We start from the raw sequence: 21,539 nt of genomic DNA, 5'->3' as shown, positions 1-21,539 counted from the left end.
ATGACAGAGTAACTGTAGCTACAATGGAGATTCTCCATACCTCCGATGAAGCTTGGGGCTCCTTATATAGGACCCCGGGAGCACGCGTGCACACTTCTTGATGCGTGCACGCTTTTCAAAGCATTTTCTGAAAGGACATGTCAGAAAAAGTACCTCTGCCGTCATACCTCAATAACCCGAGCATATTCTGACAAGACAGTGGAAGCTTCCGTCGTACGATTCTCTGCCTGATCATGTCGTCGACCATGCTATCTGTCGGCGACACGGGTCTCGAGGAGGATATCAGTCGATCCTACTTTTGTTTACTAGTGGGCCGAGTGGGTGGGCCGCTCGGCCTACTTTTGTCTGCTAGTGAGCCGAGCGGATGAGCACTCGGCTACTTCCGCTGTCTGGGCTGAGCGGGGCGGTCGCTCGGCTACTTCCACTGTCTAGGCTTGTTGGGTTGTGTTTCCGCTTCGCTGGCTGTGATATGATCTTTGGCCGATCGGGATGTCCGTCTGGCACGTGACCTATCGGTCGGCGCCTACTTTGGTGATACTGGGTCTTTGAGTGTTGAAAGCTCGGTGTGAGACCGAGCTGTGATAACGTCGGACCGGTCATTCCTTAGTCTGATCGGCTAATGGGTCGCCCGGTTGGACGCTAGCCTGGAGACGTTGACCGCTTTGATTTTGACCTTCCATGTGGTGCTGACCTCCTGCAGGACGGGGCCCACCTTACCACCGGAGTAGAACCCAAATGGGATTAAAAATAGGATGATATAGTTTCAATAGTATTATGTAGTCAAATATTCAAATGAACAATTAAGATGGTCAAAATTCAAAACTCATAAAAAATATTCTAAAATTTGACTTGTAAATTGTCTTTTGAATTTATCCGGAGACCATCTATCTCAATTATTTCATGAGCTCGAGCGATTAAAAGATTCATTCAAAATTCCTAATTTAATCGACTTCCTTGGTCCACTTGATCCATCAAACTTGACTTGATCATTTGGTGTACTTAACCTAATTCATCAAGCTACTTATCTTATCCAATTTGATTAATTTGCTTGATTTACTCATTTTGTTTGTATCTATTAGTCAATCTAGCTAGATCCAACTCATTAATTAGATCAATTACCGTCGGCTCAAGCAATCAATAAAAACATGTTACCTTTTAATAAAAACATGGAAATAATGAAGTAAAATTATTATTTAGAATAAGACAATACAACTTTAGAGAGAGTGATTATACAATCCATTAGTTTACTTATTTCTTATCTAACTATATTAATTATTAGTATCAATATTAGTTGAACCATGCTAACTAACTAGTAGGAAAGAGCCAAGATTGTTTTTCATACAATACAATGAGAGTTTGAATTTCACATTGAGCATATTTCCAAATATGTCTGCCGACTTCCAACTACTGCCTACCAGGAACACGTGAAGCTTTACAACCATGTAATTAAAGAATTGTTGATAAATAAGGTGCAAAGGGACCATGAATGCCTTGCCCCTCATGATATGAGCTCAAAAGGAGTAAATTAAGCTGGATAAGGAGCCACTAATAAAGCCAATCATCCAAACCATATATTCATCTCTTTCTAATCCTTCATGTAAGACCATAAACTCGCAAGATAAAGCACACTGCACCTTTCTACATTGCTCACTTTTTATAACAATGCTATCCTCTTATCCACTCCTCTAACCCTTAATTAACTTTGATCAACATATATTTTGAAACTCGAAACATGAACTAGCCGAAAACATCAATACATCCACCAAACAAATCGAATGCCGACCCTAATAATCAACCATACATTTTGGAAACCTATCGAAAGACCGATGTACATGCATATGCTTTATTTCCTTAACTCGAAGTGTTAGATATCTGGCTGGTGCTTTGGCAAATGGCTATGGTGGAACTCCACTAAGACGGAAAGGCAAAAAGGCTGGGTAGTCCTCGTCGATTCCATCTTATAGTGATAGAAAAGGAAGTCGATAGATAACGAATTATAATCGAAAAAAGTGAGCAAGGATAGAAAGAAAGTGATGACAATGTGAAGGTGTTGGGGATGCTTCCAAATGAATAAAGGGGGAAGAAGGGTTGCCTGCTTATATTAGTGCCCAAATCTGATTTGATTCAGAGTATTTGAGCATAACTGATAAAAAGGCTACTGTCGTAGCTTGCGTGGAGCCAGCAGGTGGATATAATTGGGCTCATGCTAGATTTATGGTGGGGCCCGGTGAATGCAACTTATGTGTGACAGTTGATGGTGTGAATATTCCATTTGTAGGTGGACGAGAACTAATTTATAGAAAAAGACAAACAATTATAATTATAATTGTGCCACATCAAATATTTTATATTCTTAGAATTTATTGTTTAGTTTGATTAAAATAAAATTGAAGATTTTCTATACTAAAGTTAAATTTTAAATCTTCTTACCATTTTGAACCCTAAATTTTAAATTATGAATATTATTATATTAAAATATTCTTTATCAACTTGGTTATAATCATTTTAAATTAATCAAAATTACTTTAAAACACTTATACAATTTATTAAGTAGTTGCTACGATACTGCATATTGTAGCAGTTATAGAATAGTTTCTACACATTATAGTAGCTAGTCATAATTGTTACAATAACTATGAAAATAAAGAACAATATTGTAATAATTACTCATTAGTTACTTGATGTAGGAGGATCCCAATATCCTTCATACTTTTTGAAAAAGTATGATCTATATTCTAAATGTATGATAGACGAATAAAATAAAATTAAAGTGGTAAAAACTTATAGGGATCTCCCGCAGATCCGCAATCGGCAATGGCGAAAACTTACTGTCGAAAGAACGATCACAAGATCGGAAAGCCCTCCGCAATTTCACAAACCAAATCCCACCGCCTTGGATATTCACTTCTTACTCTTGTCTCCAACGCACGAACGATCCTTGGGCGCACCCCCTTTATATAGGGAAATAAACCAGGGGCATAATGGACTTTTCCATTATGAGTAGTGGGGAACATGGGTCATGTTTCCACATCCCCACTATCCCCATTTTCAACATCTCCCACTCGTCCAAGGTAAGTCACTAAGACTAGTTCATTCAGGTAAGTCACAAAGACTTAATAAGTCACATAGACTATTAGAGAGTTTGGTCACATAGACCATATGAGAACATCCAATCTATACTTAGAGAAAATGGTTCGTGCGACAACAAGCACATTGAGCGATAGTTGCTAAGAAGATTGTTACACCTTGACTTAGCCGCTCTTTGAGCAATAAATGCTAATAAAGTTTTTACACTTTGCTTAGCTACTCAAATAAATTAGAAACACACTCTTCATGGCACTTAGCCACTTTCTTGGTGGCACATAGCCTTTATCCAGGATCCATCCAATCTTCAAGTGACACAGCCATTATCTTGGAGATATCCATGTCTTGCTATTTACCCAGATTAAATAATTTTCATTTACATCGATATGAACATCTCTAATCCCTTATAATGACCATTATGTCAAGAGCATGTTCCATATCCTATATTCTCATTCATTTCCGTACATAACAGAAATGAGTCGACCAGTGAATAACAACATAAGATGTAAATATATTTAATCTTCCTTTTTAGCTAGAATCTATTCATTTTAATCAGTCGCTTTCCTAGTTATGCTCCATAGACCGAATCACCCATAGCCATTGGATACACGCTAAAGTAGCAGACACTGATTAAAACTTCAAGTAAACAGTCAAATAGTCACTAAGGCAAAAAATTGAGATTAACTTATAATCTCAAAGGTCTCATATAGTAGAGAAACAGAGATTCATTCTCCTACTACCTTTATTGTCGCAATAGCATATGTGGTATGAATCACATGCTACGATGTTATTCTCTTTACTAAAAAGAGTGCATGTTGTCTTCAAATTTTAACATCGTACAGATTTTGATCTATATATACTTAACGTCTAATCCTGAATTCAACATATGAATTCTAATCTGGCTTTCAACAGGTTTAGTAAATGGTGGGTTCATTTCCTTAGATCATTATTTACACATAAATGATCTCATCTTGACACAATTATCAAGACGGCCTCAACTTATGAATCTGTCTCTAATTTCATAATTTCAGCTACGTAAGCTGTTTCATAAGTAACGATCTTGTCCCTATTTGTACTTAAGAAACAGAGATGATTGTCCATGTGAGTGGATCAATCTTCACCTGCCAACATGCTCACCAAGATCTTATATGAATGTAACAAATACAACATATACACTGAATAAATTATGGCAAATTACACAATCATAACACAAAGTCTGATTGTTATTTCAATATTGTTACATTCTACGAAGTCCCAAAGACTTTACATGTTCTTTAAATGACTCTTTAGTCATTGGCTTAGTAAAAAGATCTGCAAGCATAACACGTGTAGGGACATACTCAAGGATGACTTTTCTTTTAGCCACAATATCCCTTACAAAATTATATTTAATTTTTATATGCTTGCATTTGCTGTGATATTTGGGATCCTTGGAAAAAGCTATTGCAGCTTGACTGTCACAGTAGACAGTTACTGGACTCCCACTATCCTCAGCAATTTTCAGATGCTTCAGAAACCTTCTCAACCAGACTACTTCTTGCACAGCTGCTGAACATGCCACATATTCAGCTTCCATAGTCGACAAAGCTACACAAGCTTGTTTCTTACTGTTCTAGGAGATGGCGCCACCATTCAACAAGAATGCATAGCCTGATGTGGGTTTTCTATCATCCAGGTCTCCAGCCCAATCTGCATCTGAATAACCTTTCAGATTCATATATGATCCTTGAAAACAGAGACAATAATATGTTGTCTCCTTCAGATATCTGAATATCCTTTTTACTACCTTCCAGTGTCTCGATCCTGGATTTGATTGGAAGCGACTAACCAAGCCCACAACATAGCTGATATCGGGACGTGTACACAACATAGTGTACATCAAACTACCAATAGCACTGGCATATGGTTTTTTATTCATCTCAGCTAATTCCTCTGGAGTTTAGGACACATACTCTTGCTCAACACAGTACCTTTCACAATAGGTGTATGTTCTATGTTACAATTAGACATGCTGAAATGATGTAACATCTTATTTATATAAGACTTTTGTGACAGACCCAAAAGTCTTTTAGAATGATCTCTTATGATCTTCACCCCTAAAATGTATTCAGCTTCTCCCCTATCTGTTGTATCAAATTGTGATGACAGTCACTTCTTGACTTCATTCACATATTTTATGTCATTTCCAGCTATCAGCATATCATCAACATATAATGATAAAATGACATACTTTCCTTTTTCCCCCTTTCAGGAAAACACAATGATCCTCATTGATCATCTCGAAACCATAAGATAAAATGACTTCGTTAAATCTTATGTTCCATTGTCTTGACGCTTGCTTTAGCCCATATATAGACTTTTTAAGTCTACATACTTTCTGCTCTTGGCCTTCAGCAATGAAACCTTCTGGTTGAACCATATAGACTTCTTCGTCAAGATCACCGTTGAGGAAAGTGGTTTTTACATCCATTTGATGTAATTCCAAGTCATAATATGCCACAAAGGCTAAAATAACTCTTATTGATACAAATTTCACTACGGAAGAAAATGTCTCTTCAAAGTCAATACCCTCCATTTGGGTATATCCTTTTGCAACTAAATGAGCTTTGTATCTGTTAATCGATCCATCTGCTTTCCTCTTTATTTTGAGAATCCACTTATTCCCAATAGCCCTTCGGCCCGGAGGAAGATCGACTAAGTCCCAAACATGATTTTGAATCATGGACTCCATCTCTTCAACCATTGCAGCTTTCCATTTTTCTCTAACTCTATATCCCAATGCTTCCTCAATGGATTGAGGTTCGTCGTCATCAATTGGAAGTGTAATCAATGCCTCATTCTCAATATCAAACATCTTCTTAGGTCTGATCTTACGAACACTTCTCCGTAAGTTGGGTTGTTGAGAAGTCAACTCATGACTCGGCATATCACTCCCACTCGGTTGACTAGACTTAGGTATCCCTTTTGACACCTCTCTCGTTGATAATATCTCATCCTCCTCAAATAGAGGAACATTTTTATCAACATTACCTCTGAAAGGAAACTCTGTTTCGAGAAAAGTCGCATCTCTCGAGTCTATTTCGGAGATGGTTCCATCTAGTTGCTCACCTATGAAAACATAACCTTTGGAGGTCTCATGATATCTTATAAAGATACATTTCTTACCCCTAGGCCCTAGTTTTCCATACTTGTGAGAACTGTCATGAATATAAGCAGCTGACCCCCAGGGTCTCAGATTACTCAAATCTGGTTTTCTGCCTGTCCAACGTTCATATGGGGTAGATGGAACTGACTTTGAAGGCACTTTGTTAAGTATATAGGCTGCAGTTAATAATGCATCTCCCCAATAGGAGATTGGCAAATTAGCTTGCGTCATCATAGACCTAACCATTTCAAGAAGAGTTCTATTTCTTCTTTCAGCTACCCCATTTTGTTGTGGAGTTTCAGAGATTGTCAGCTGTCTAATAATCCCTCTATCATTACATATTGTCTTGAACATATCAGACAAATACTCCCCTCCACGGTCAGTGCGTAAAGCCTTAACTTTACGTTTCGTTTGATTCTCAACTTCGTTCATATAACGAATGAAGCAATCTAATGCTTCAGATTTGTGAGAAATCAAATACATATGACCGAACCTAGAGAAATCATCAATAAATGTAATGAAATAGGAAGCTCCATGTCTAGCCTTCACATTCATTGGACAACAAATGTCTGAATGAATTAACTGCAATGTTGATTCAGATCTAATAGTCTTACCAAATGGTTTCCTAGTTGCTTTTCCAGCAAGACAATGCTCACATATTGACAATTGAATCTTAGCTTGAGTGCCCAATAGACCCTCTCTAGCTAACCGATTCATACGTTCTTGTCCTATGTGTCCTAATCTAGCATACCAAACCTCATTAGTTATATCTGCATCACTAGTTAAAGCAATGTTTGAAAAACAACCATCAATAGCATAATTGACATATGGTTCTACATCAAGAACCATAAAACCATTTGTTAAAAAAACCATATCCGATTGACACTGAGTCAATCTTAAGTTCAACAGACCGACTGTAAAAATTAATACAATACCCTAAATCAAGAAGACACGTAATGGAAACAAGATTCCGTCGAATTTCAGGAGCATACAGGATATCATGTAGAAACAAAACTCTACCACCATGGAGGTTGAGTTTGCAAGTGCCGACTCCTTTGACTTCAACTCTTGCATTGTTTCCCACATAGATCCACTTGTTGCCAGCTGGTATCCGACAGTACTCAACAAATGTAACTCGTTCCCGAGCTACATGGTTGGTTGCTCCCGAATCTATAATCCACAAAGGATAAGAATCAATTAACAACACTGAACTAGCAACAAAATGCTCTTGAAAAGAAGACACACTTGGATTTACCTTTTTCGGCTCAGTGCACTCCCGAGCAAAGTGGCCTTTTTTGCCACAGTTAAAACAAGTCAACTTGTTTTTAGGTTTCTTTCCAGTCTTCTTAACTATCTTCTTGATTAGGCCCTGTCCCACACCAGCAGTTTCCCTCTTCTTTCCCTTCCCTTTCTTGAATCATTTCCTTTTCTTGGATCCATATGATCCAGCAAAACCTACAGCCACATAGGCTTGTCCAGAAATCCTTGCAGATTCAACTCTCTCCACCTCCAATTCTACATGGCGTGAGATGTCAGTGAAGGTCTTGATACTCTCACTGTGAGTTAAGGTCTGCTTCATGGTCTCCCAAGAATCTAGAAGTGAACGTATAACTGCTTGAACCTGCTGTTCATCAGTCAACTCATGACCAGCAGTTTTAAGCTCTCGAATCATGTTCGACATCTCCCTGAAGTGTTGAACCATTGATACATTCGGACGCTTTTTGTAGCTGTCAAACTTGATTGTCAGCTATCGAAGCTTGCTCAGACTTACTCCACTGTATTTTTCTTTAAGGGCTACCCAGACTTCATGAGTCGTAAGATATGACTCATACTCAAAAACTAGGTCATCTACCATTGAACTAATCAATATGTCCTTTGTAGTGGAGTCCTTTTTCTTCCATGCCTTATAGGCATCAAGATCTCGTCTGTATTGTGCAGTGGAACCATCTACAGGTACTTCCATAACTCGATTCACAGCCTCTAGAACTTCTTTTTCCTCAAGTACATATTGTATCTTGAGGTGCCAGATCTTATAGTTATCCCCATTAAGTTTTTCACCTTTGTTGAGTTCAGCTATTATGTTTTTGGTTTCCATAATCTATCATAAATAAACACATTATTTAGTATTCAGTGTAAATCATATGTATGTAATTTATGATTGACTTAATATTACTTTGAGTTGGTTTACAAAATCAAGTGACAACTATGTTTTCACTCATCATCCGTATGACCAATCAAATTAATATTAATCAATTCTATTACATACATCCCAACAAATGAACTAATCATTTATCATATCATGAATTCTTTAATTAAATGAACTAATCATTTAATATATCATTTTTTAATTAAATGAACTAATCATTTAATACTTCATGAACTAATCATGCATCATGTCAAGCAAACAACATAAATAAATGAACACATCATTAACATAAAATTATGCTGCATATTATTAACATATAACTAACTGACATGAATGAAATGGACTAACTATTGTTCATACAAAACAACAATAAAAATAACAGAACTCTAATAAACTAGATATACAACTACCACTTCCACTAGGACAGACACTAGTGCAGTGGCCTAAATAATCCCTCTCAGCCTAGATTTATTTGGGGTAATCACAGGCAGGACAGCTTCAAGATTTTCAATTGGATCCCACACACACTCTCCCAAATCCTCTTCAGATTCATCTTGATCCTCCTCTGGGTCTTCAGGATCTTCTGAATGCTCTTCAAATTCTTCTGGATCCTCCTCTGGAGGATCTTCAGGATCTTCTGAATCCTCTTCAGATTCATCTGGATCCTCCTCTGGGTCTTCAGGACCCCAATAGAGATGAAGCAACTGTCTGCACATCTCTGAATACGAGATGTGTCCATCATAATCATCCCAAAGTTGGAATGCTATCTGCCTAAGGTTTTCTGGCAGTGAATAGACTAGAGAAAATCTTCTGTGTGTATCTTCGACTGGAAATTCTTCTCGCTCGAGTTTTCAGAACAACCGATCGAGCCGACCAATAAGCCATCCGAGTCCTTGAACAGGGTCGAAATCAAGCTCCTTAATCTCCTCCCAAAGCTCATGTTGTCGTAAATCACGGCTAGCCATCTGGAAAAATTGAAAATAAATAAGTCAGTACAAAACCGACTAACCAGTACAAAACCGGCTTATTTCAATTTATACAGGCATAATACCAACATAATAAATCAAGAAATACAAATCTTCTCGATTTTCAGGAGTTTAAGTCGACAATTAGAACTAATCTAATTGGTCAGGCCTATTGGATCGGTTGATTAGGGATCCAGATCCTAAGCATGGTCCATTGTCCATAATTAGAACTAATCTAATTGGACAGAGATTTTTGTACCTATATTTTGTTACTTTTTCTCTAAGTCCATTTCTACCAATTTCAGACTTATTGATCAAACTCAGATCCGTTTAATCAAACCAATGCCCATTGATTTAAGTCCGACCAATTAGAACAAATCTAATTGTTTTGATTAAATCTGACCCAATAGAATAAATCTGGTCATTTGATCATATTTGGTTCAAGTCCAATTAATTAACCCAAATTGATTCGGGTTTAGATCAAATTTATTTGATTAAACCAATTAATGATTCAATCTAAATTAGGTCTAATTGGACCAATTAGGTTAACCCCATATAATTAATTAAAAATGGACCAATAATCCTAATTTTAATTAATTTCACCATGCATATAATTTATTTTTTTTAACATAAGCTTAAAAAAAATTTTGCAGGAAGAACCATTCGAAACCAAAAGGTTTCTGTTTTTTTTAATTGCATGCGACAACCTTTTTTTTATATAAATTTGATTTATTTAAATCAAACTTTTCCTCATGAAATGTTTCCTCACGAAACACGTTCTTCCTTTTTCTTAGCATCGTGTTTTCTCCGTCGCCCGCTGCCCACGCCCGCTGGCCACGTTCGCACGCCGCACATCGTGCACGTTATGCACGCCGTCTTTCCCGTGACGAACACGGGTTGCAACGCGAGGTAGCCATGATCACTTCGCCGACCAACTGGAAGTTATCGCCAGCCTCTGCCGGTGGTAGCCGGTTCTTTCCAGCACCAAAAACCAGTCATTTTTAGGCTCGACGAAATCGCCGACAGTGGTTCTGCTTGTCCTAGCCACCAACACATAGCTGGCCAGTCAGGATGCCAACAACGACCATGGACTACCGTCGCCGGCAAATCCAGCGGTCTTGATTTTACAAATTTGGCACAACGTGTATGCTACGATACATTAGTCATGCAAAACAGCGACGAGAAATGACAAAAACGAGGAAACATTCGTACAACAATTTCATAATTCGTCTATAAGCATTTAGAAATAACTACGCGCTCTGATACCAATGTAGATCTATATTCTAAATGCATGATAGACGAATAAAATAAAATTAAAGCGGTAAAAACTTACAGGGATCTCCCGCAGATCCGCAATCGGCAATGGCGAAAACTTACTGTCGAAAGAGTCATCACAAGATCGGAAAGCCCTCCGCAATTTCACAAACCAAATCCCACCGCCTTGGATATTCACCTCCTACTCTCGTCTCCAACACACGAACGATCCTTGGACGCACCCCCTTTATATAGGGAAATAAACCAGGGGCATAATGGACTTTTCCATTATGAGTAGTGGGGAACATGGGTCATATTCCCACATCCCCACTATCCCCATTTCCAACACTTTTTTAGTATTTTTTTTAAAAAAAATTATATTTTTGATATTTAAGGTATTTTTTTTGATAATTTTTGTTTTTTGTATTTTTAAATTTTAAATTCGTTTAAGGATTTTAGGATTATGAGTATCTTAAGAATTTTGTTCTTTTGGTTAAATTTTTTTTCTTTTCTTTATAGAATTTTAGGTCTATACAAGTGTCTTGTTAGTTGATGTTTAGGATAAGATTTTTTTATTTAATAATATTTTTGATAGTACTATTTATTTTTTTATTTAATGTTAATTTTTTTAAAAGATTATTTTCGATGTTCATCGAACTAATAAAATTAATACAACCTGCAGGATAATTATTATCCTATCTATATCACTAATGTATATTATAGTAATTACAGGTAGATACTATAATAATGTTAGAATAAAGTATATTATGGAAATAGAACATCTAATGTGACACTCTTTTGATTTTTTTTTAATGGACATCCATCTAATATTTCTTTTAATTTGGAGTAAAATAAGTCTAAATTTCTAATTCTTTTAATTTGGAGTAAAATAAGTCTAAATTTCTAATTCTTTGAAGTATCAGGAAGAGAAATTTACAAATTTATCGACTTAAGTAATCTAATATTTTAGTAGAGAAATCAATTAGTATTTAGATGAATAATTGATTCTGTACCTCATATATTATTAATTAGATATATGAATATTATCTAATGAGATAGATTTAAATTAATTATATACTACCTATAATTTCAGCCACTATCACGCTTTGCAACTTTAATAAAATATAATGACACATAATCACTCAAATCATTTTGAGAAAAAAACAAACAGAGAGAGTTGTTCTCTAATATATTATTCTATTTCGAGAGCAAAAAGAAAGAAGAAAAAATGAGTTTAAAGAGGGAGGGTGATAAAGTAGTATCTATTTTGATCAATAATTGAACAAGCAAAAATGGCCTAACAATGGCCTAACAACCGATAGTGGTCTAACGAAGGAGAAAGGATATGTAAAAAAAAAATATTTCTTCACTGTTTTTGTTTATTAAATTAGGAAAAGCAATGGCCATGGTTTTGTGTTGGAGGATGAAATTTAACAACAATCAAACTAATAATTAAAAGTGTTCTAACAATGGTAACAAAAAGATGATTACATTCACCTCAAATATTCCTCACCGGCAAAAGTGTGCTAACAATATAATAAATAGTAATCTAATGACTATTTAATGATGTAATTCAATGAGATAGTTGGTCGCTTGTGTTGATCAATTTTGGAATATCTATCTTTGATTCTTTCAATGTTGGCTTCTTTAGTTCTAAGTAAACACAACCTTTGGCGGCTTAGAGAGCTCATGACCTTTCTCAAGTTCAAATAGTCTTCAAGCTTCTTCCCTTTCGGTTGGATTCTTATACTCTCTGTTTTTCTTTGGCTCACCGAATCTCACATATTAAAAACATGGGCAATCAACTCCAAAAAGCTGATAATTATAGTTCCCGATTAGTTTATTCTTCCAAAATTAATCAACACAAATATTCCATAAAGAAAATACAATATAAGCAAGAACTCGATTCTGTCCAACACTAATACAATCCAAATACAATTTGCCATTTAGATGTGGAGCAACTTGCTTGATGCCGGGCGTATTGAAGCCCTAAAACAATTCAATCTCAATTAAACCATATAACATTGGTAATGTGGTTCTTTGTTGATAAACTAAAACTGTCTTGGAAGATTTGAAGGAAGAATAAAAAAAGAAGAGCTATTTAATTAATAGATACCCTAAACGCAGGGTTAAATGTTAATGATTCATTAATTATTTGGATGCGTATTAATAATTAATTATTAGAGGCTTCTTGGATTTATTGCCTCCGACCGTCAACACGTGAGCACAGCGCGCTCGTGCGCTGCGTCCGCCGCCACGTCGACGGGTTTGGACCGGAGAGGGGCCCGCCCGAGCTCTACTCCGTTCCAGGCTTCCAGCTCGGGCGGGACCCACCCTTCCTTGTCCTCTTGCTCCCTCCGCCACCCATAAATCCACCGCCCCCGCGACACCTCCTCCATCGCTAACTCCCGATCTCAACCACCCGCACCGCTTTACCGAGTCGAGGAATCCTCGGAGCTCCTATTTTTGGTCGACCGGGGCGAGGAAAAGAAATCCGATCTTTGCTCTTCTTCTCTGACATTTTCGCCCCGGTTTCTGTTAAAATGACGAGCCAGAACATGTTGGTGCCTGAGGCGATGCCGGGGATCGCAACGCCGGCGAACTCGCCGGCCGCGGTGCCGTACCCGCCGCCGCGCAGCGGCGGCGGCGGCGCGTCGATCAGGAAGAAGCATTATTCTTCCATCGAGCTCAGCGGAGGGCGGGCTAACGGGTGGGTGGAGTCGATGAAGGCTTCCTCTCCGACCCACGCGAAGGCGGCCGCCGCCCTGGCTGCAGCGCCCGCCGACGAGCTCGAGATCCCCGAATACTCCGCGTGGATAGTAAGTCGCCGTTATCTCAAACGATCAAAAAGCTCGAATCTTTCCAGTTCTGACGCGTAATTGCATTTGCTTGGAGCAGATTCAGCATCCCTCGGCTTTGAGCAAGTTTGAGCAGATCATGAACGCCACGAAGGGGAAACAAATCGTGATGTTCTTGGACTACGACGGGACTCTCTCCCCCATCGTCGACGATCCCGACTCCGCCTTCATGTCCGAAGCGGTGAGCTTCCCCTGCATTCATTCATGAAATCAATGCTAGAAAGAAAGAAAAAAAAAAGAGGCAAAAGATGGGATTTTGATCGCCTGTTTGCAATCTCTGTGCTCAGATGAGAGCGGCGGTGAAGGAGGTCGCACGGTGCTTCCCGACAGCAATTGTGAGCGGGCGCTGCAGGAGCAAAGTAGCCAGCAATTTCTTGATACTTCGCCTGCTTGTTCTGCTACTCAACTACTAAATTCTAATGCATGCATCAATTTCAGGTATATGATTTTGTAAAATTAACCGAGTTATTCTACGCTGGAAGCCATGGCATGGACATCAAAGTTCCCAAAGGAACCAAATACACCAAGGTAGTACTTTTCCCTCCAAATAAAGCCTTTCCTGCACATAAAATTTAGCTCAGATCAATTTCATTCTGTGTTTCAGAAAAAAGATGTTATCCTTCAGCCTGCAAGTGAGTTCCTACCTGCAATGAATGAGGTTGGTTCTTCAATTTCCACTTTTTTTTTTTCCTTGAAACTTTTCATGATACTAATTAATACACACTGAATCATTTCCCTTTAATCAGGTTCACAAAAAGTTACTGGAGAAGACCAAGCCCATTCCTGGTGCCAAGGTGGAGAACAACAAGTTTTGTGTATCTGTCCACTTCAGATGTGTGGAAGAAAAGGTCAGCAAAGTGATCTTACATAGTCATACTTCGCACTCCATGCATATAAATTATAATAACAATGTCTTCTCCTTCATTAGTTGCTCATGCTCTATTATGCAAATTCTTTATGCAGCATTGGGGATTGCTAGTGGAGCAGGTGTGCCTAGTGTTAAAGGAATACCCCAAGTTAAGGATTACTCAAGGGAGAAAGGTGGCACTTTTAGTCACACTAATTTTCCTTCTTAAGCTTGGATTTAGCTTGTGCTAATTATTTTTGCTATGATTTATCCGATGAAGTAGGTATTGGAGATTCGCCCCACCATTAAATGGGACAAGGGGAAGGCCTTGGAGTTCCTATTAGAATCTCTTGGTAAGGCCAAGGAATTGAATGCCTGAACATACATTGCATTGAACAAAAACAAGGTCAACAAGTTGAATTACTTGTAATGGTTGTCAGGGTTTGCTGACTGCAAAAACGTCGTGCCTGTTTATATCGGTGACGATCGCACGGACGAGGATGCTTTTAAGGTCTTGTGTGAGAGAGGACAAGGAATTGGAATCCTGGTTTCAGAGTTCCCAAAGGAGACAAAGGCTTCATATTCCCTCAGAGAGCCTTCTGAGGTGAGCTGATGGACTGGCTACTAGTTTGATCAAACAATGGAGTTTGTGTGCTAACTTAAAGTTTGACTTCATCTAAAACTAAGTTTTTTATTAACTTGATGAAGGTTATGGACTTCCTACTTCGGCTGGTGGAATGGAAACGTGTTTCTGGAGCTAAGTAGGAATGAAGAAGCTACATTTGCCTGCATTCACTCCCCTTGTATATTAAACAAAGGGGTAGCTGAATTAACCTGTTTTTGTTTCCTAGATAACCTTTGTCAACTTTTAAGCACCACAAAAATGAGACTTCTTGCCTAATTTGTAAGAGGAACACAAGTACACTTGGGAGGAATGTGAACCTTTTTCTTTCAGGGATGGATAAATAGAAAAGAAAAGATGTTATACAAAGAAAAAAACAGTAAATCTACATTCATTTCTAAGAATTTACAATACTAGAGATGTTTTATGGAGGAAAAAAATAATTCAGCAAGTGAAAAGTTGGTCATCTTGTGCAAGTAAATCCAGCAATCATTTCGAAGACTGATTAGAAATGCAATTGTACAGCAACAGATCTTTAATCCATAAAAACAGAATCCACTCCATTTGTTTAAATTAGTCCTTGTTATAGGAGAATGACCAGCACCAGGCTAGGATGAAAAAGGTTGAAGGGTAATACCTAAAGAGTTTCAGTTGCTGCTGACATACTTTCAGCAGAAATTATGGAAAGTTTATATGAAACAAATGAACTTGTGGAAGATTCAGAAAATTCAAACAGGGAAAAACTTGACCGAGGCCACAGACTGCATTTTTTTAAAAAAAAAAAAATTATGAACTTGTGGAATACTCAGAAATTGCTTAGTTAAAACAATAATGAGAAGTAAGTAAACCTTATAGGATAAATTTCCTAGATCAAGTAGGAATTGCTAACTTCTTATGCAACAACAAGCCATGTAGACCAACTATTTGGGAATGTCTACATATCTTACAGGATTGAAGTTTCATGTCAGTTATCGTCAGTAATGCTAGGACCGTTAAGCTAAAAAATTGATTTTTATGCTCGCCTAAAGAAGTCTTGGTTTTATGCTGATGAATACAGAGAAATATCGCTACAATTCTGATAAAGAGAATCGATATCTAGGATTTAGGAGGAGGGCACCTTAATTTCTAAAGCATGATCCAGAGTTGGGTTTCCCAAAACACAGCTTTTAGGTTAAACACACTGGCATATCATTTATGTTATCCTATCCCGATCGGGGAAGCAGACGAAGGGCACTGAGAAAGAATGAGGCTGGAAAACAGCAGCTCGGAATCATGATTAGCGATTTATCAAGGTTGGATACTACACAAGGACTAAGAACTTCGTTACCAGATTGGATTCAGCAGTAGCCGTCGGAGGCGGAGAAAAGGAAGACGAGGAAGCGGCTGCGCTCGAAATACCGCCCACAGGTAGATGGCGGTCGGCGACGAGGCGAGGCCAGGGAAGGAAGCAACGTCGTGAGGAGAGGACGCTGCCGAAACTTACCACCGGCGTACTCGCCATTCTCTCTCGCTCGTTCGCTCCGGTGAGATCCCTTCCCATTGACGCCTATGCATGATGGGTTCTGTCACAGGGGTAAATTTTCACCTTTGAAACTCCTGCGCGGCAGTCAAGTTCCGCACTTGATTCAGCCTCCGAGTTGCACCACCAACGTGCTAGAGAATGCACAAGCCACGCACAAAGAAGACAAGTCAAACGTACAGGAAACTCCCAACCTTTTGTATTCACAAACAAAGGATTACAATGGCTCTCTTGGCAGAATGCTCATACAAAACTCTCTTGTGCCTTGCCTTTGCCACCCACTTGCCTATTTATAATGCATAGGCAGGGTTGGTTTGGCAGTTTACAAGCAGTTGCATGGCAGTTGGCTCAACTGCCATGCCACCTGTCCCAAACCGCCAGCCACCTCGTCGCTGCCTTGGCGCCATGTCAAAGCCAGCCTGCACCCTTGTGCTGTCCATGGTTCTGCTTCATGGGCTTGGGCCGAAGTAGGCCCCTTTTGCTGCATCCTTCCGTATGCTGCATTGCATGCACCCGCTGCATGCCATGGCTCACGATTCCTCCGAGCCATGCTTGGCCAAATGCTCCGATTCCGCGCGTCCGCTTCTTCGCATCTGTTTGCCACCGCCAAGTCGACCTCCCGCTCGACTTGTGCTCGGACAGTGCCCGCGCACTGCCACTTGTCCACCCGCTGCTTGGCATGTCTTGCGCACATGCCCACTTTGCTGGATCCAAGGAGCAACGAGCCAATCCTTGCACCCAGTCATGCCGTCGAGTCTAAGGGGCTAACAAACCACCCCCACCAGAAGAAGTCGACGCCATCGTCGATTGCTTCTGTAAGTATGCCTGGATTTGCTTCTCGAATTGCCACAAAGTAACATCTCTTTCCCATGTAGCCTCTGACTTGGGTTTTCCTTTCCACAGCACCAAGAATTCTGTCCTTCTATTCTTTTTGCTCATGCCAAATGTTCTGTGGTTCAGGATTTCCGCAACATCATCACTGAATTGCATCCGTACAACAGGCGGAGCTCTCTTAGCACAGCTTCTTGAGGGATCCATGTCATCTGCATGATATTTCTTCAAGAAACTTACATGAAACGTGGGATGTACCTTGAGCCTTTCAGGCAAGTTCAGCCTGTAAGCCACATTCCCAACCTTCTCCACAACTTGGAAAGGTCCGTCATACTTGGCAATTAGCCCACGGTGAGCATTCTTGCTGCTTATTCTCTTCCAAATTTGAGGAGTTAGTTTCAGTAATACCTCGTCCCCAACAGAGAATTCCAAAGGCCTTCGTTTCTTATCAGCATACTTTTTCATCCTTCTAGCCGCTTTCCTCAAACTGTCTTGGGCTTCCTCAAGCAACTCCTGTTTCTCCCTTGCATATTTGTAGACTGCAGGGCATTTTCCTCCAGACTTTTGCTTTGCTATCTCCATAGGAGTTGTAGGTTGCTCGCCCAGCACAATTTCAAATGGACTCTTTTCTGTTGCTGAGGACTTGTGCAGATTGTAGCAAAATTGCGCACTGTCCAGCAGCCCCAACCAGTTCTTCTGACTTGCTGTCACATAGTGCCGCAAGTATTCTTCAAGCACATGGTTTATTCTCTCAGTTTGCCCGTCCGTCTGCGGATGATTTGCTGTTGAAAACTTTAGATCGGTCCCCATCATATTGAACAAGGCCGTCCAAAATCTCCCAGTGAATCGAGTGTCCCTGTCACTCACAATGTCATTAGGCAAGCCAAAGAACTTTACCACATGACGGTAGAATAATTCCGCAGCGACATCCGAGGGGCAAGCCGAAGGAGCCGCAATGAAGATGGCATATTTTGAGAATCTGTCCACCACCACCATGATGGAAGACATGTCGTCCACCTTCGGAAAGCCACTAATGAAGTCCATCGAAACATAAACCCAAGGTTTCTCCGGAATGGGCAGCGGCTGAAGTAGTCCTGCCTCCTTTTTCCTTTCTGTCTTGTCTTGTTGGCACACAAGACAAGTTTTGACGTAGGCTTCTACGTCATTTTCCATCTTTGGCCAAATGTAAGAACGCCCCAATAAAGCCAGCATCCGCTCGACACCCGGATGTCCAGCCCATAGTGGATCATGAGTCTCTTTCAGCAACTCTTTCCGCAGACCACCCGCTGCAGGCACAAAGACTCTCCCCCCCTTGTAGACTAGGAGATCGTCCTCAATCCAGTACCGCCGAATGACTCCGTCTCTTACTTGCTGCACCAACTTCCCATAAGCTGTGTCACTTGCAGCAACAGCCTTTATCCTTTCCATCATATCAGATTCCACTCTAGAGATAGAGTAGAAAGTAGCAAAAACTTCCTTCCGACTCAATGCATCAACCACTTGATTGTGCTTTCCAGGTTTATGCTCCCAAGCAAAGTCGTACTCAGCCAAGAATTCCTGCCAACGGGCCTGCTTAGGAGACAACTTCTTTTGGGTTGCAAAGAAAGTGTTAGCAATGTTGTCTGTTCGAACAAGAAATTTCGTTCCCAGCAAATATACCCGCCAAACCTGTAGGCAATGTACTACTGCCACCATCTCTTTTTCATGGGCAGAGTACTTCTGTTCTGCCGCATTGAGTTTTCTGCTTTCAAAGGCAACGGGATGGCCTTCCTGCACCAACACGCCGCCAATGGCTCTATCAGAAGCATCCATATGAACTTCGAAGGGCAACTCGAAGTCCGGTAGTCGCAATACAGGTTCAGATGCTATTGCTGCCTTTAATCTTTCAAATGCTTCCTTGCATGCATCTGACCAATCCCACCGCATGTTCTTCTTTAAGAGGTCTGTCAATGGGGCAGCCTTCTTTGAATATCCAGCAATAAACTTGCGGTAGTAGTTCGCCAAGCCCAAGAATGACCGTAGTTCTGGAATAGTTGAAGGGGTCTGCCACTCAACAATGGCAAGCACCTTCTTTGGATCCATCCTCACCTTGCACTTGCTGACCAAATGTCCCAAGAACATGACTTCTTGGCTAGCAAATTCGCACTTCTCTTTCTTCACAAAGAGTTGATGCTTCCTTAGCCGCTCGAGCACCATCCCCAAGTGCTCCAAATGTTCCTCCAAGGACTTGCTGTAGATAACAATATCGTCCAAGTAAACAACAACAAAGTTATCCAAGAAGTCGTACAGCACCTCGTTCATTAAGTTGCAGAAAGTGGCAGGGGCATTGGTCAAGCCAAAAGGCATGACCAGAAACTCGTATGAACCATAACGAGTTACACAAGTTGTCTTTGCCTCGTCTCCTTCCGCAATTCTGACTTGCCAATATCCCGATCGCAAGTCAAGCTTCGAAAACCATGATGCCTTGCTTAGTCTGTCCAATAGATCTTGCACTAGTGGAACAGGGTACTTATTTTTCACCGTCACTTTGTTTAGGGCCCTATAGTCCACACACATCCTCAAGTCGCCATCCTTCTTCTTTTGGAACAGCACCGGTGCACCATAAGGAGCCTTTGATGGTCGCACATGTCCTGCTTCCAGCAACTCATTCAATTGCTTCCGTAATTCCGCAAGTTCCAAGGGAGACATGCGGTATGGCGAACTCGCAGGAGGGACAGCACCAGGGACGAGTTCGATTTTGTGGTCGATATTCCTCCTTGGTGGTAAGCATCTCGGCAACTCCGAAGGCATCACATCTTCAAATTTCGACAGAATGTCTTGAACACCAACTGGCAGTTCAACATTCTGGTCAGGTTTTGCATCGATCAAGGCCGCCAAGTAAGTTGTTTCGCCTCGCCTCAAGCCTTTCTCCAAGGATATGGCTGATATGATGTTGGTTTTCCCCTTGTTCTGGCCCTTTCCGTAAGGATGCACAGCCGATACGAAGCACGGGTTGGACTCTTGCATTACCATCACTCCATCCAAGTGAGGCATAGGCACCGTCTTCGTCTTTCGTAAGAAATCCATACCAAGTATGATTTGGAAATCTTCAAGTGGAATCACCATCATGTTCGCTTTCCCCACCTGAGTGCCAACAGTTAAGGGTACATTGTAAGCCATACCCACAACTGCTTGCGCCTTGGCATTCACCGACTTGATATATTTCGGGCATTTGCTTACTGACAGCCCAAATTCTTGCACCAGTTTGGCAGATACGAAGGTATGAGTAGCCCCTGTATCCACCATTGCATATGCACTTTTCCTGTTCAGCATCACAGAAACGTGCAGAAGTTGAGAATGAGTCCGCACCATGTCCTCTGACATATTGGTTAGTAATTCAAGGGGCTCATAGGCAACAATTGTGTTGAGCAATTTTAAAGGATTGACAAGTGTAGCAACTTCCTGTTCGTAGTCATCCTCTTGGTCACCCAACAAGAGAGTGTTTAACTTCTCGCGTTTCGGACAGTCCTTGGCAAAATGAGGGCCGTTGCATAGGAAACAACCCTGATTCTTCGAGTTATCTTTCCCTCGAACCGCCGAATGTTCTGCTTTCCCTTTGCCATGGTTGTTCCCCGGATCCTTCTTTTTAGCATCCTTCTTGCCTTCCTTCTTCCAATCTCCTTTCTTGTCCTTGCGAACAAAATTGGACTTGGAAGATGAAGACACGTTCAGATTTTCCTTGCTCATGCGAAGGTCCACCAAGGCGTCGGCAGCAGCAATTGCACTAGGCAAATCCCTGACATTTTGCCTACGAAGTTCAACCTGCGCCCAAGGTTGTAAGCCATACATGAAATTATACAATTTGTCCTCCTCGGACATGTTCTGAATGTCCAGCATCAAAGAACTGAATTCTTTGACATAGTCTCGCACAGAACCACTCTGTTTGAGACGCTTCAAGCCGTCGCGCGCAATCCAGGAAGTATTGCCAGGAAGGAATTTGTCCTTCATTTCCTTCTTCAACCGATCCCATGTATCAATCTTCTGTCGGCCCGCATTTGCATCATCCACCATGCGAGTCCGCCACCAGAGTTTCGCATCGCCAATAAGGTACATGCTAGAGATTGTTACCTTCTCGGTTTCAGGCACTTTGGCAGCAACAAAGTACTGCTCCATGTCCCATAGAAAGTTCTCGAGTTCCTTGGCACTCCGCGTGCCTCCGAAAGACTTTGGTTCGGGAACTCTCACCAACGGACGTTGTGGCACCGCTTCAGAACTAGAAGCCATTGCTC

General features: G+C 40.5%; 1 protein-coding gene and 1 long non-coding RNA gene across 2 annotated transcripts; one reads left to right on the top strand and one right to left on the bottom strand.

Annotated features, from left to right (window-relative positions):
• Positions 1 to 12,618: 12,618 nt before the first annotated feature.
• LOC122056273 lies at positions 12,619 to 14,333 on the bottom strand. The gene is made up of 2 exons (XR_006133088.1): positions 14,097 to 14,333; positions 12,619 to 14,011 (listed from the first exon to the last, which is right to left on the bottom strand). It is a non-coding gene; the product is annotated as an uncharacterized LOC122056273 (long non-coding RNA).
• Positions 13,138 to 15,234, top strand: LOC122056272 (probable trehalose-phosphate phosphatase 6). The gene is made up of 10 exons (XM_042618148.1): positions 13,138 to 13,413; positions 13,493 to 13,633; positions 13,740 to 13,811; positions 13,891 to 13,980; positions 14,057 to 14,110; positions 14,199 to 14,300; positions 14,416 to 14,493; positions 14,583 to 14,652; positions 14,740 to 14,903; positions 15,008 to 15,234. Exons 1-10 carry the CDS (start codon positions 13,138 to 13,140, stop codon positions 15,062 to 15,064), a joined length of 1,104 nt encoding a protein of 367 aa, XP_042474082.1. The 3' UTR covers positions 15,065 to 15,234.
• Positions 15,235 to 21,539: the final 6,305 nt, after the last annotated feature.

Source organism: Zingiber officinale, chromosome 3B, assembly GCF_018446385.1.
Source record: "Zingiber officinale cultivar Zhangliang chromosome 3B, Zo_v1.1, whole genome shotgun sequence".
In the NCBI taxonomy this organism is placed as follows: domain Eukaryota; kingdom Viridiplantae; phylum Streptophyta; class Magnoliopsida; order Zingiberales; family Zingiberaceae; genus Zingiber; species Zingiber officinale.
The sequence above is the reverse complement of the archived record's forward strand: the minus strand, read 5'-3'. Positions and strand labels throughout refer to the sequence as shown.